The 15,393-nt window shown below is 38.0% G+C and overlaps 1 protein-coding gene across 6 annotated transcripts in view; it reads right to left on the bottom strand.

The window, feature by feature from the left end:
• Nucleotides 1-15,393, bottom strand: part of LOC105251334 — a 36,674-nt gene that overhangs the window by 15,116 nt on the left and 6,165 nt on the right. For 2 of the 6 annotated variants that reach the window (XM_011258055.3, XM_011258054.3), the window contains exons 2-4: nt 10,353-10,588; nt 7,557-7,641; nt 6,729-6,852 (exon numbers count right to left, since the gene is read on the bottom strand). In XM_011258055.3, coding sequence (XP_011256357.1) covers nt 6,729-6,852; nt 7,557-7,641; nt 10,353-10,518 — 375 coding nt within the window. In that variant the 5' untranslated portion in view covers nt 10,519-10,588. Of the gene's footprint in view, nt 1-810; nt 2,070-2,695; nt 2,857-3,416; nt 4,113-6,728; nt 6,853-7,556; nt 7,642-10,352; nt 10,589-15,393 lie in introns of those variants that run through there. The other 4 variants (XM_025406873.1, XM_011258052.3, XM_011258053.3 and 1 more) reach the window with 4 other exon arrangements.

Genomic DNA, 15,393 nt, shown 5'->3' with positions numbered 1-15,393 from the left:
AGTTTACTGAAAAATATTTATATTATCAATTTTTCGAAATTGGATTTGATATTTTCAAAGTAAACGAAATCGTGTTATATTTGAGAATTAGAGAGAATTCCGAATTAGTAAGCGAACGTTTTGGGAAAGCACTCTAGAGAGTTCAATATCGAAAGGCAAATAGAAAACAGAGCGTGCCGATCAGTGATGCGAGAACGACGAAAGTAAATTTCCGGTTGTTGCTGCGGGAGGTGTCGCGATGCGCCCTGTTTGGAAGGAAATCTGCGCTCGTTTAAATTATCCTAATTGCTCGAATGTCCAGAGAGTTCGAGGCGAGTGCGCGAATTGTGTGAATCTTATATCGCTCAAGCGAGAAAAGTATTTTTTTTTTTTGTTAAAACACCCAATTTAAAACCGGAAAGTGTTCTCGGAATAGATGAAGATGTCTTCCATACATATTATTAGCCTTAAAATAATAATTTTTTTATAGAGAGAGTGTGTATACATAAATTCGCTGTTTCCCTCTAATGAATCCTTATCATAATTGTAATATTACATATGTCACTGATTCTATGTTTTTCGACTCATCTTATGCCGTGCAAAAAATTAAATCGATAATTTAGAAAATGAAAAGTAAATAAATAATAAAAATATGACGCACTTGTCAATCTTTATCCACGTTATTAAAATGATGTATCTTGAAATAAATAATACAAGAGAAACCAAAGAAAAGAGCTATACGTCATCGGTATAGTTATTGCTTAACATTTCAACGACCTAGTTAACATTCCCCCGGTTAAAATTACTTCATTTAATTAATCATTTAATCACCTTTCCCTTCCGATAAGAAATGCCGGATTCTTCGTTGAATCGCGCAATAGTCGAGCAATTGGCGGCCGACACTTGCCAATTATTCCGCGACACTTGCTCCTCTTCTTCCTCCTCCTCTTGCATGCCAATCCTCCGCTCCTTGTTGACGGTCCCACGACTCTCCAAGATGAGCCTCAACCGATTCTTCTCCGTCTTGACGATCTTCTGATTCTGCGAGACGGCCGCGAACTGGCCGGTGCGCGGAAGCGGAATCATCGTCGTGGTTAATCCGCGATTACGAGGATCCGGCTCGCCACCCCTCGAGGACTCTCTGCGAGGTCCTCCTGGTGCGCTTCCTCCTGCGCTTCTCGCCAGCTGGTCGCGATTTTCACCCGGCATCTCTCGCCGCGTCTCCAATTCAGTTTCATGGAACATTCACTCGTTCAGTCTCGTTCGTCTCTGCCAGTCTCGACATTCGCATGAGACGCGCATTGAAAATTGTCGCAACGATCGAACACCTCGGGGAAACACGCACTCCTCTCTCTCTCTCTCTCTCTCTTTCTATCGGGTGGCACTTCTCTCTCTCTCTCTCTCACTCTCTGGAAAAATCTTTCTCGCTATCGATCGTATCGAAACGAGAGCAGACGATTGTTTATCTCGTGAGACCAATGACGTTCACTCACTACGCACTGATTATTTGCCGATCCGTTGAGCACCGGGAATTCGAGGATCCCCGACTTTCGGCGTCGTCGAAGATGCGTAGTTTCCTCTCGACGCGAATCGTTTCTTCTAACAGCAGCGGTTCAGAGACGACAACGGGTCCATCGCGCTCCATCGGAGGCCGGGACGCATGCGCCGAACCAAAGATTTTCAAAATGTCCCTCTGGCATTTCAGCCACCGCCGCCACCGCCGCAGCTGCCATTGCGGTCCATGAGTATCCTTGACGCAGCGCGTCTCTTCTCTCCCACCTTAGCTATGTATATCGCGGATGTACTCTGCAAGTGCAATTAGTCGCGCATCTAGTCACCGTAGATTACACCTCACCCCCTCGTCGCGTCCCTGCATCCTTCTTTTCATCCGCGACACAAGTACAATCAATGGCTTAGATGGGACGAGAGAATCAGTGTTTCGTGAAGAACCGATGAGGGATGTTTTTATGATAGAAGCAGAATTCGAGTCTGTCAATAATAAAGTTTTTTTTGTGAAATTAGAGGTCACGCGGAGAATAGATGCTGTCGCTTCTTGGTATTTTTATAATGTTCTAGTTTGCAGCAAATTGTGTTCTCTTTTATCACAGTTTTCAATATAGCTCTCCTTCATCTCTTTTTATAGAAAATGTACACGTAAAATATTTTATTATTATTTTTAATTGTCTCAAGATTATATTTTCATCAGATGCTTTGACGTTTACTATTCATATATAATATTTTAGAAGATAAGAAATACAAGTAAACAAGACTCTGACGAGAGTATACGATATATTCAATTCCGGGGGTTATCAGCGCGCATTCATTTAACATTCAGGAGGCATTCACTAGAGAGACCGAGGAGATCTAATCTGATTTTCTCGACCGCCCAAGTTACCGCGCACGAGATTTCAATGGAAGCGACGAACACGCATCGCATTTCCATCCAAGTTCGTTCTATTTAAAGCAAACCGGGGATGATAAAAAACAAAGGTACGAATCGTTTCGATGGTTCCTCCCCTTCCTCCTCCCCCCCCGTTCGATCTACCTCTCCCCGCGATATACGTGTCAATGCCTCGCTTTTGCGCGTGCCATTTATAGTTATATGCAGCTGCCAGTTCGCGACCCACGCGCGAATTTGCATTTCGCAAACACACCGGCGCAATGCAACTGCACGTGCGTGTCGCGTAATAATAGTCGTCACGTTTTCTTTACTTACTTAAGGTTTCTCTCGAAAGTCGATTGTGACGCGTTTTTCGATAATCATCGGATCGATCCATCGGATAATCGGATAATCAGCTGATGCGACACTTTTGTTTCCTTTTTCCCCGGTGACAAGATATCTTACCGGATACCTTAACCGAAAACGATTTATTCAATCGGCTGTCGTGTCTCGACTTGGCGGGGTGTGAATGGCATTCTTTATTGATTCATCGTTTCTCTCACGGAGGAAGATCAAAACGCGATAGGAAAGATATTAAATATAAATTTCGCTTTTTTTTTATTAATTCAGGAGAATTATAATTGGAATTGAATTAATTAATTGTCACTCAAATGCAGATCCAACTCTAGATCTAAATAATTTTTATTCAATATAAAAAGATATATTCAGAGATTTTTTAGGATATAAAAAATGACATAACTGTCACGTTTATTGAATGTACAATTAAAAAGACAAATCTAAACGATTCTTTCCAGGTCGGCTTTTATTAATGGATTGACAAGAGGCGAATAACATCGCGAATGTCGGTGAGCGAAGCCGCGTGTGTGAATGCGGCATCGCGCAATTAAAGGGAAATCGGAGGCGATGGAAAATTCCGTGGCGACGATTCCCGAGAAAGGGGACACGCACAAGGAAAACGAAGGCAATTCCGAAAGCGAGCGAGACGAGAACGCGCCACCGGCTCCGACGATCAGGCCGACCTGACGCACTTACTCACACATACGCACACAGACGCGCGATCGACGAACAGCTGGCGCGTGTCGCGTCTCGCAAACGTCAAGATGATGATATCGGAAATCGGTCTCGATCGTGAGTGAAGCGCGATTCCCCCTCGTCGTCCTGGCCTTTCCTTCCGTCATCGGTACTATTCCTATCGTCATCGAGATGACGGAAGCGCGTAAAGAGCACCAGGAGCTACGCCGTTAACGAGGCTGGGCAGCCTCGGTAGGTTCACGGATCACGAGCGGCAGAGACCTCGTAGTGTTAGTGGCTGAAATAAACTGGCGTAAGTTAGGGGATCCGAGGAACAGCTGGGCTCGGCCTGGGTTGCTGCTGCACGCCATCACTGACTCACTCGATCTATCCCCCTCCTTTTAGTCTCTCCAGTTCTCTCCCTCCTGCTTCCGTCTCTTCGAGGTCGATTTCGTCGTTCTTCGACAATCGCTTCTACATTCCTCTCTCTTTCTCTTTTTCCTTTTTCTTGATTTACGACGAGTTTCTCTTTTCTCCGTTTAATTAGAAGCCTGTTTCTATCGCGGTCTCTTCTTCGTAGGAGGGAATATATTTTCCTACTCTTGATGTCTCGAGAGGTTGCTTCAGATTAAATGACAAATTGCTTATTAGCGATGACTCGCAGGAATACAATAAGACGCTATGTGATGTCCATGTGATGAAATGCATAAATCTATGATTTATGCTTGTTACGTTTTTTTTCTTTCTGAGAAACATTGTTCTCCGTGTCTCAAGCTTTAATCACAATTTAATGAAAAATTATTTGCGATGATTAGAAACAATATTTTCGAAAGATGTACTATGTGATATCATTTCATATTCTGTATGAGAGATTACATTGCTTCTCTGAAATTTTCCAAATGTTTACACTCAAACGAATATAATTCACGAATAAATTATGTCGTGAATAAAATTATGCAATGCATTCATCTTAATATATTAAAAAATAAAAAAGTAAATTTCTTAAAGTCTTTCCTAGCTTTTCTAGTTTCTAGAATAATTCTGCCATAAAGTATCGATTAATTTAATTAATAGCCTCATAATTACAAAGATCCAGTTCGCTTGTATAAAGATACTTTAATAAATTATCGAGAACTGATGATTATCCAGCCGACCGCGCCTTCGCGTATTTTACACTGTTCTCTAACAAATCGCCGTGTTCTATTCTTCGTGGGGGATTATCAAGAGCTTTTCTTCGATGACCTAATCGAGAATTCTTCCTTTCACTGGTCGGCGGTCCATCTCTGATCGAGGGGCTCTTCTCGTGTCTATCTAATCAAGGAGTCGCGGCATTCCGCTTCTCCTCTTCAGCAATCTCGCGTTTCATTAACCGAATGGATCTTTATTACTATCAAGCGGATAACAATCTCATTCGACGAGGAAATTTCTAATTGATGCAAGAGGAGGGTCGCGAGAGATGGTTCTGAAATCGCGCGGAATTAATGGAATTTCATATCTGATTAATATAACACATCGTACTTATCTACGAAGAGTTTCACGCGAACCAATGAAACGTCAGTAAGTGGCTTGGTACGTCATTCGATTGCAAGAATTGCAGCACAAATATCGCGTGTACGAGGAGTATATTTTAAACCGCGCGATATAGGACTTTGCAGCCGCAAAATAAAAATAAGTAGTTGCGGGTTGTATTAATTTGCATTGGCGTAAGCATAAATTACGTAAAGATATCAGATACATGAAATACACGTTTTGCGGTATTTTTTGAAAAATCATTCCGAATTTCTTTAATATATGTTGCGCGAGATAAGACGAGATTCGTACCACTTCATTATCTTAATTATTCGCTCGTTGAGATTCTAAGATCTTATCTAGAGTGTTTCCCTGACATGATTATCGCGCAAAGTTATTTATATCGCCGCGTATATAAATTATCCCTAACACTTCGCGATTATTATCCCTCCCTCCCTCCCTATAATTCGTCGCTTCTCTTCACGGCCGTAAAATATATCCGCGAGAATCCCGAAAGCACATAAATTAATTACGTATTGTAGCATAAATTTTTGCGTGCGCGATTCGTGGTGCGATATATATTTTAACCGCTTCACGTCGGAACGAAAAGACAGAGAGAGAAAGAGAGAAAGAGAAAGAGAGAGAGATCCTTGATCAATAACAACACAGGCAGGAGGGGGGTAGTGGCAACCCCACCGATGATTCCCCCATAGACGCGGCGCATGCTCGCGAATTAAATTCCGCCCCCTCCGACAATTTTCATCCCGCTCCGGTTTCTCCCGCGAAGGGCGGCCGAGGGAAAGAGGAGAAAAAAAGGATGATGCGTGCGCCGCGCGCGCGGCCAGCCACGTGTGCATAGGTGTTGCGTATTATCCTGCGACCTTGAACGTGCGAGCCTGAATGCATCGAGTTTTATGCGGCACGTTACACTGAAAATGTGCGGCAAAAGTCGAATGAAGAGATCAGTTCATCACTTTCGTTACAAAGAGATATCCGTATAAAAAAATAAGACTGCACGGACGATATATATTTTTCTAATGTAATGAAATATTTTTTATCAGACTGTTTATATTACAGTTATATTACAAGTTAGATATTACAGTTTTTTTTTACGGTTTTATCAGTTTTTTTCGATTAATGAGCCATAGAAAAATGTGTCTGATGCTATTCGACAAGTTAATATCTTGATTATTACAGAATTATGCTACTTTGAAGTGTACCTATTAATGTGCATCTCTGTTTGTAACTTTGAACTATAAGCCAGAGCCCAGTAGCAACTGTGCATTGCAGGTTGGACCGAGATAAATTAGTACGGATGCTACGTATTACCTTGTTCACCACTTTAGCGTATTATGGTCATTAATGTTAACGCTTTACGATGCATGCAATACACTGCGCTTAGTGTAAATGCATTATCTATACTATCTAATGTATACTATCTAATCATGAAACAAACGATTTAAGGGAAAGATATGCGAACTTGGTGAAATTTAAAGATTGAATTTTTTTTAAGAATGAAATATAAAAAATTTTGTTGCGCAAAATGTAACATATTAAAATGATATAATAAAAATAATACCACGACAAATGAAATAATAATAAAATGATAAAAATAAAAAATAATTTCATTGCATAAGTATTTTATGCGCAAAATTAAAACGATTGTTAATATGTAACGTCACGAATAAATGAAAAGCGAAGGTAAAAGAATAAATCAATCGCACGCGCGGTCAGAATTTTAAGCCAGGTGAGGCAGACGATATTAAACACCTGCCAAACAGGTCCGTGCGCAGATTCGTGTCGACCATACGCGGTGGCTATCGCTTACCTGCAACACTATCGGGTGACGATCGTGACTTCTCCAGGTCAAAAGTCGGCTGGTCAGCTCACCCGATCGAGTGCTCTCGGAGGACTCCAAATCGTGACAGTATCGCGGTCGTAATCTCAAATTGCTGCAACAATGCGATAATATTATCGATATTAATTATCGTGTTTCACGATAGATATTCGTGGAATAACGTGTATTAATAAGTGTCAAATAAAAAAATATGTATAAGTGGCTACACAGATTTTAGAATAAACAATTATACGATTCCATAAAATGATATCATGTATTTCTAGAGTACAAGATTGGATCGATTAATGAAAAAATGGAGATGAAAGTTTTATAAAATTTGCATCGATAAATTATAAAGATTTATCATAAGAAAATTTTTTCAAAAAACAACGTCTTTTTCCTCTACAATTTCGCGTCGAGTTTTGCTACATCTTGCGTAACAAAAGTGTATGACTGCAAGATTTTACCACGATTCATTCGCGAAATGCGAGTCGGCATTTCTAGACGGGCAAAGATTAAAGGGAATGATGTCACGTGCGCTTAGACGTTCCGCGGATAGAATTCCTTTTACAAGCACGATGCTTTCTCCGACAGTGCTTCCGTGATAGTATTTTTGAGTCGTGAATCTCTTTGAAAGAGAATTACAAAAGCTGTGGATTTTGCCGACATAAAAAATGAAGAAAAATGTACATGGAATTTTGTGTAGACGTGATTCATCTTGACGCATTAAAAACATTTCTACTTTACATCTTCTGAATTTTTTAATGCCACGTATAAAATTTACGAAGAAAAGGAACTATGACTCAAAGCGATACTCACTTGCATTCAGCAACTGCTTTTTGTCCTGTCTCGATTTCCCGACTTTTATCGCAATGTCGTATCACGTTATCTGTCAGGAACTTCCCTGTAACGCAAGATCATATCGTAAGGATGACGCATATTGACAATGAGTTTACTCTTTGCTCGAATCTAATCCGTCGATCGTTTTTAAAAATAAGTACTGAATTTAAAAAAGAAATTTTTAACCGAGGCGATAGTTGGTTCAGATAATCGCCCGCTTCTTAAAGTAAAGAAAAGATTAACGGTTGAATTTTCAAGAGTCCCAGTTTTCTCATCGCTGCCTCGTAGTTCTCTCCTTTGATGGCTTTCTCAAAAATAGCCGTATGTCAGCGGGAGAAAAGTAAACCGTGAAGAAACGAAATACATACAAAGTGCAGCCATTCAGTCTCTAGTGGTACTGACAGGAAAAAATCCGATAGAATACCAGGTACAGAAAACGACTTATCTCTGGTTTTCTTTTTCGGTCTCGTGAACTAGAATGCCACATGTACCCTGTGATAACCTAATATATATCTATACTAAATCATGTTTGTGTCGTGATATAATAGATTATTAAAATTTCTAGGAAAATGTAAAGATATCTGATATTTCGAGGGATAAGAAAAATTCACGGGAAAAAGCCTCTTAAAACTTATTATTTTATAATTAAATATATCTAACAATAAGATAATTAAAAAACGATTTTATTATATTTTCTAGATTTTTCTAGACTAGTTAAAAAATTATTTAAAATTTATAATATATATAACTTAAAGATATTTTTATTAGAATTCAGAAGCGTAAAATTTGAACAGAAAATATATTGTTGGAAAGATTAATATAACACTATAACATATAAAATAAAAGTTTAAACGCGCGATTAATGTTCGTAATTAATATTTATCTTTGCATTGTTGCAGTTATTATCGTCATACATTGTATGCAAAACTCGATGGAATATTTACATTTTACGATTAGTGACGAAAGCGCAATTAATAAATATTAAATAAATATGCAATTTATACGTCGCCTGATTAAATTGAATGAAAATGAGTTAAACGAAATTAATCATTCAAAGAAAAAACCGACGATAAAACTCTGATTTTGAGAGTAATTTGACTGACATAAAACACACACATGGAAATAGAAAAAGAAAAATTTAATCTGTCATAACAAACACACACAATCTTTATGAATAATACTTACTTAGAAAATCCATCATGCATTTTTTTAAAAGTGCTTGATGTTTAACAAGAAAAATATTTTCAAATAACCTCGTCGATTAATTCAAGTGATTGACAATCAGAGTAAATAAACTAGTCGACGTTTCTCGATTTTATACAAATTTTCACGCAACACTAACTCTAACAAGCGCTTACACGCAAATCTCTGAAGATCTATAGCGTGCTAAATTTATTTTAAATTTTGATAGATCGCTGTTATTTCGCAACTGTTCCTCGCGCGAGAATAAAATGTTGGGCAACGAGTTGAAGCTTGTCGAGCGAAATATTTGCTGAAACTCGAAATAAACTCGCAAGCGAAGATACTCGCGTATGACATTTATTTATATTGTACGATTTGAATATTAATATACGACGCGTTAAATAACAACGTAAACTTCAACTTTACGCAAAATATCACTATTACAACTCTAAATTTCTTTATTCGTTAATTTTATAGAAGACATTATCGTGTATAAATTTTTTTATTCATCTTTATATATCAAACTTGTATTTTTATTTAAATTTAATAAGATATTGTATTTTAACAAGACATTTATACTTTTATATTAGGAACATTATTCCCAATATTGTCGACAAAGTAAATGGTGTTTTCCGATTTTCGTTGTACAAAGTGCAAAAGGGATAACAAGGGCGAACGAGACGGAATTGACCGTGACAGTTCGAACAACGTTAGAAAGAGAGCCGGTCGTTTCCAAGTGTCAGGACGCTTTTACTCTTGTTTCCCGACTCGAGGTCTCCTCTCTAGCATGTCGTATTTCCCTTCGGTCCGCCTTGTTCTACGTTGTGAAATGCTTTGGCATCTAGATGGCATCGGTCCAACCATGTTGCCTGCCTTACCAAGACCACCATCAGACGCCACTTACCAGACATAGCATCGACGAGACCAGGATCGCCCGTGGAAGCTTAAATCGGATCTTGCTGACGATCCGTTCGTCTAGCATCGATAACATCATCGGGGAAACGAGAGCAAATGCGGGCGTTATCGGGGATTTCGGAAAATAAACCTCTCTACTTTGACAGACGGAAAGAATGTGTGTAAATATTTCAGAAGATTTAGCTCTTAAATCCAATGAGATTTTTCAATTACTTAAGCGAGATTAAATTTCTACGCTCACACTTATATAAGTGCATTAGTAATATTGCAAATATTTTACTATCTCTTACAGCGCAAATAAGAAATGGAGCACGATTTTGTGTTATATCGCTCACCTAGCTTTTTGCCAGGCGCTCATTTGCATCTTTGTAGTTAAGGCTATTGGCGCGGACACGAGCTTCAACGAGAGTTCAATGCACTAGTTGCGATGTCATATATTAGTATAGTTACCTCGAGACTGCGGAACTAAGAAGTATAGTACTAGTGGAGATCGATTCGCATCGCCGACGAAACGAGGTACCGACTGCATGATTAATCGACGAAACCTTTCGTACGAGGAATTTTTATTTTTGCACGTTATTTGAAGACTGTATCTAATCCAGGAATGCTAAATTTCTTTCGCTTATTTCTCTTAATAATTAAAACATTGTTGGATGAAAGAGACATCAAGTATCTTACCTTTCTCATAATTCTTCTGAGCGAAGGAGAAATTGTGATTCACGTCCGGCGGATCGACGTTGTCGAAGAGGTCGGAGGACAATTGACGTTGCAGGAGAATCGTCTCGTGAGTGAGCTCACGAACTTGGATGAGAAGTTCCTCGTAGCTCGAAACCGGAAGCGTCATCGCTGTGCTTTCCGTGCTTCACCGCGCCCCTGCGCACGAGTCTTGCCAGCACAGCCATCCGACTTTAATTCTGCAACACACAAGTAAAGTATTCACATGGCGGACGCTGACAGATAGGACGCGAGATTGATCGGCTCTTGGGTCTCGCACTCGCGCTCAAGAAGCGCTCGTTGAAAGAATGAAAGAGAAACATATTTCAATTATCGCAATCATCATAATTAACTGACGTATCTTTGGATAACGTGGTAATTTATCAATTAGAGAGTGTTAATTAATTTATAGATGGATTGATATATGATATATATATTAATTTTAATATATTGAGATGAATGTGCGAAAGACAAATGATCGCGGTGCAAAGAATTGTGGAATTATCAGACAATACACGGATGCTTTCCAGACGCTTGGGATAAAAACCGGAGCAGCATGTTTTTAATCTCACAGTGTGGTTTTCTTGTATGGCGTTGCTACACCGAAGAAAAATATTTTATTACGTCAGCAAACAGACGCTCTCGCTATATAATCGCGCAGCTAAAATCATCCTCGCGATAAGATAAAAATTCCCAAGAAACTACGAAATTATATTATTACAAAATGAAATACTTAAGATTTTTTTAGAAGAATGTGAATAGATTTCAGAAAATTTACGTATATAAAATATATGATCAGTTTTCGAGCAATTTTATTCTCTTATTAATAACTTTTTACTAAAAGTCCAGAATAAATAATAAAAAATATAATAAAATAATAAAAAATATAATAAAATAATAAAATAGAGGGAAAATTTGCGCGATTGTAATTCGCTTGCACAGCACAATACAACGATTCGCTGTATAAATCTATGAGAAGCGCAATACTGGAGATAAAATCTGAGCTTTTGAGCGCGACGCGACTCCCCCAAATTTACGCTGTGAATTCATGCATATGCAATGCGAAGAGTTGCACTCTCTCCGGCATCTAAAGGAGTTTTTGTTGGATGCAACGGGAGGAAACATCGCGCTCGCGTCCTCCCTTGGGGCACTCGTGCCTCTCTTCCATCAAGTACTCGTGCGATTGCATACGATAGCCCGAAAGTGCATATGAATACATGCAGAGTTAACGCCATACATCGTCTGGCTCGAGAGTGCATATCATGAGTACGACAATATACGGTATAACGGGTCGATCGATTGTGCGAGAACCAAAGTATACATATACACGCTTGATGCATATGTATCGCGCTGTCTATTGTGTACCGGGTATCTAAAAATCGCGGAGCAATTCAGAAAAAAAAAATATAGCGTTTGAAACGTAAATTGATATGAATGCACATACTTTTGTATCAAATTGTGTGTATGCATTTAAAAATAAAAATGTTACAAAAATAAGTTAAATAAATATATGTTTAATCAAAAATAAAAATTCAGCCAACAAGTAATTTCTTTAATAAAGATTCACGTTTTCAAACATTTTATCGAGTCTATTTAACTTTCTCGAAAATTAATTGCATCTAAATGAAATATGAAATTTTCACAACACCCTATATATCCGGATGAAAGAAAGCATACATCTATATCTATACCTATCGGCAAGTACGGTGTTCGTGTAGTAATCGTCCAAGGAAGAGTACAAGCGAGGGGTGAAGCTAAGGTCGCCGGCAAAAGGAACGGGGGTATGACAAGGGGATTTTCGCCTTCACCGTGTTTCATGGCCAGCGTAATCCGCTTCCGACATTGCGTCGTTGCTATGTGAGTCATGAGGGTAAACATTAAGATCCTTCGTGGCTAAAATTGAGCGATCCGTATAATATCGGCAATTTTTTAACGCGTTCCCGCATAAGCACGACCGAGCTATTTGAAGTCACGTATAGCAAAGGATCGATAGAGAAAATTTAATCACATCTTAGAGATTGGAAATACTCCCTAAATCAATTATCACTATCATGCCTACCGTTCCTTATTTTGCATAAATAAATTGTAAATTATTAATTCAGATTATTTAAGTTAAGCTTCATCTTTTTCTATTTTTGTTTTAGTTTTAATCGAACATCTCATAGCGATAATATTTAATTTTCTTTTAATGCAGCGTGTAGTAGAACCGAGCAGCACTTTAATTAAGTAATAAATTTCATCTAATTTCTTTCTTCGTTTTATAGATATCTTACTGCGCTCTTAATGAGCGCAATGTTATAACTTTTTTTAGATTTTTCGAGATGTTTGATATATATTCTTTTTTCCGGGATATCTTCCCATAAAGTATGATAAATTGTGTAACAGTACCGTAGTGAGATATTAATCATTACTTGTGAGCGTCAAGGTACTAATTATGCATCATCACGCGAAAAAGCGTGGATTTAAATAAAAACGTCTATTTAGAGAGAAATTCCAAAAGTAATTGCATGTTTCAGAATTTTAAATAAAGCAGCTAAATTTCTTGACGCAAAAGGGATTGTATATTATTCTTCTCTTTCTTTTTTTATTATAATATTATTTTTATACTATTGTAATATTATAATATTATTTCACTATTATATTATTTTTATGCTGTTATATTTATACTATTATTGCGCTATTATTATTCTTTATTTTCGCAGGCAAGGTACTTTGATGTTAGACTTGCCGCGAATTTCCTTGAAAATTCATAAGAAGGAAGTAACAATTTGGTACCCGGCCACAAGTTAATTATAACGAAGGTTTCGATCAAAGATGGAAAAGCCTTGAAGAAGAGAATGTTGACTGGTTGTTCGGAACACCATAAAAGTCTGATATACCTGCACTTGATCCGATCGGCCATGAAGGGAAACTGTGTGTGTTTACGGAATAATCCTTGCTTCGTCCGCGAGAATCACGAAGCCGTAAAGGTATTCTTTACTTAGCGCAATAACAATATAATGATATATTTCTGTTTCGGAATAAAAATTTTTATAACATTTGTCTAATATTAAATACATATAAATAATCGTATCGCTCTAATATTAATGGAATAATCTTATCACAAATTTTTGATGGGGGTATAATTAATTTCCTGATTTCTCTGTTGGAGATAAAATGCAGGAAAATATATATTGAAAATATATAATTATATATATATAAAATATATATATAATTTTATAAGGCTTCGATAAAAAAAAAGTACGAAAGAGTGTTACTGCAGGAGTCGCTCGCAGAACTTAACGGTCCATAATCTCGCATTCGCATCTCACTTGCGTGTGTCTTGATTTGCCGGCAGTTTCTTCCGCTTCTGCGAACACGGAAGTGCTTTCTATATATATATATATATATATATATATATATATATATATATATATATGAAATTGCATATATATATATATGCAATTTCAGAAAACAGGAATCCAATACGTGGTAATTTCAAGCAAGCGATGCCCAATATTTTACTCTGAGACTCGAGAATCATTTACAGTATTATTGAGTGAGCGACAAGAATGATAAAATCGAAAAAAATATCTGCAAACGAAATTAAGTCGCGATCTAGATTCTCTCTTTCTCTATGACATCATGATACTTGTCATGATTTCCCATAGATTTCTTTCTTTTACAAGGTAACCACATTGTCTTTGTTTCCCGACATTCTACTTTATTCTACTTTACCATTCCAAGCATATATGACGACCTGGCAATCATTCCGACAAACACGACTTTCTTTTCGTAATTTTTACAACACGCAGGATTTACGCGTCTAAAAGTTGTATTAACTCTTTCACAAAACATTCGGGTATTTTATTATCGTAACGAAGAAAAGAGGCCTTTCTCTTTTAATTTATAATTCTATAAAATACTGTCTCCTTATGCATTTATTTCTTCAATCTTTCGATGTGTCAAGATACGGCAAAAAATATGAAAAGTGAAAGACTTTAAATTACTTTAAATTAATACAATTATTTTAAAGTAAGTTTAGAACATATTTATTCTAGTCACATATTTATTCTAGTCATTTAGATAAATTTCACCGTCGCATTTTAGATGGTTCACAGGCATTATTGTTTCGATTTTGTAAAGGATACCTACTTTCACAAAATTCTATAGATATTAGTATGTAAAACAATTATGGGATAATCGCAACGTTCTCATCTGCTCCAAAAGATAATTCGCATTACACGCGTATTATTAAAGAATGAAACGCGGAAAGTTCATGGCAAAGCACAACGCATAATATAAACATATTCAATAATTAATTTCCAACTCCCCTCCCTCCTCCCTCTCGCCCTTTGGGTTTTCCCGAAATGTATACGAACACATAGTCCGATATGCATTATTAATATTGCGCGAAGAGAGAACAATGAAATCACTAATTATCCGTATAAAATGTCAGACACCCGCGCGAGCATTATTTAGTTACCACATGCGAGCAAATCTGCTGGAACGCGATACATAACAATGACGATTTTCTACCCCGATCTGCGCGAATTTATTCGCGCAATTATCCGTAATTATATCGCGCGATAAATCAATTAATTCTTGCATCGCGAATTATTCGAGACTGATAAATAAAACGAATAAATTATCTTTAAAAGTCCCCCTTTCACGATCCTCTCTCCCATCTTGACTCGCATCCCACATGAAAGAGCAACTGTCTAAAGGCCTAAAGGACTGAACCGACCGCGATGTCTCCGTCTCTTCCACCGAAGCATTCACGCGAGAATTTCCGCTCGGACGGCATTCAATGCTGCATCCGCGAAAGACGCCGCGTTCTCTTGGAATTTCACGACGAGATCGTTTCCCGTCGCGCCTTTCGCGAGCCGCAATTTCGCCGGTTAACGAATTCACCGGCGATGCCGGTTAACCGGCCGGCCGAGCTCGTTATCGTCGCGGCTTTAATTACGCGCGCTTTCATGACCGCGGCAGGAGGGGGGGAGGGGATACTAAATCTCGTATCCTC

This window comes from Camponotus floridanus, unplaced genomic scaffold (genome assembly GCF_003227725.1).
Source record: "Camponotus floridanus strain SB8 unplaced genomic scaffold, Cflo_v7.5 scaffold1, whole genome shotgun sequence".
NCBI classification, from domain to species: Eukaryota; Metazoa; Arthropoda; class Insecta; order Hymenoptera; family Formicidae; genus Camponotus; species Camponotus floridanus.
Note: the sequence above shows the minus strand (reverse complement) of the source record. Positions and strands in the feature narration are given on the sequence as shown.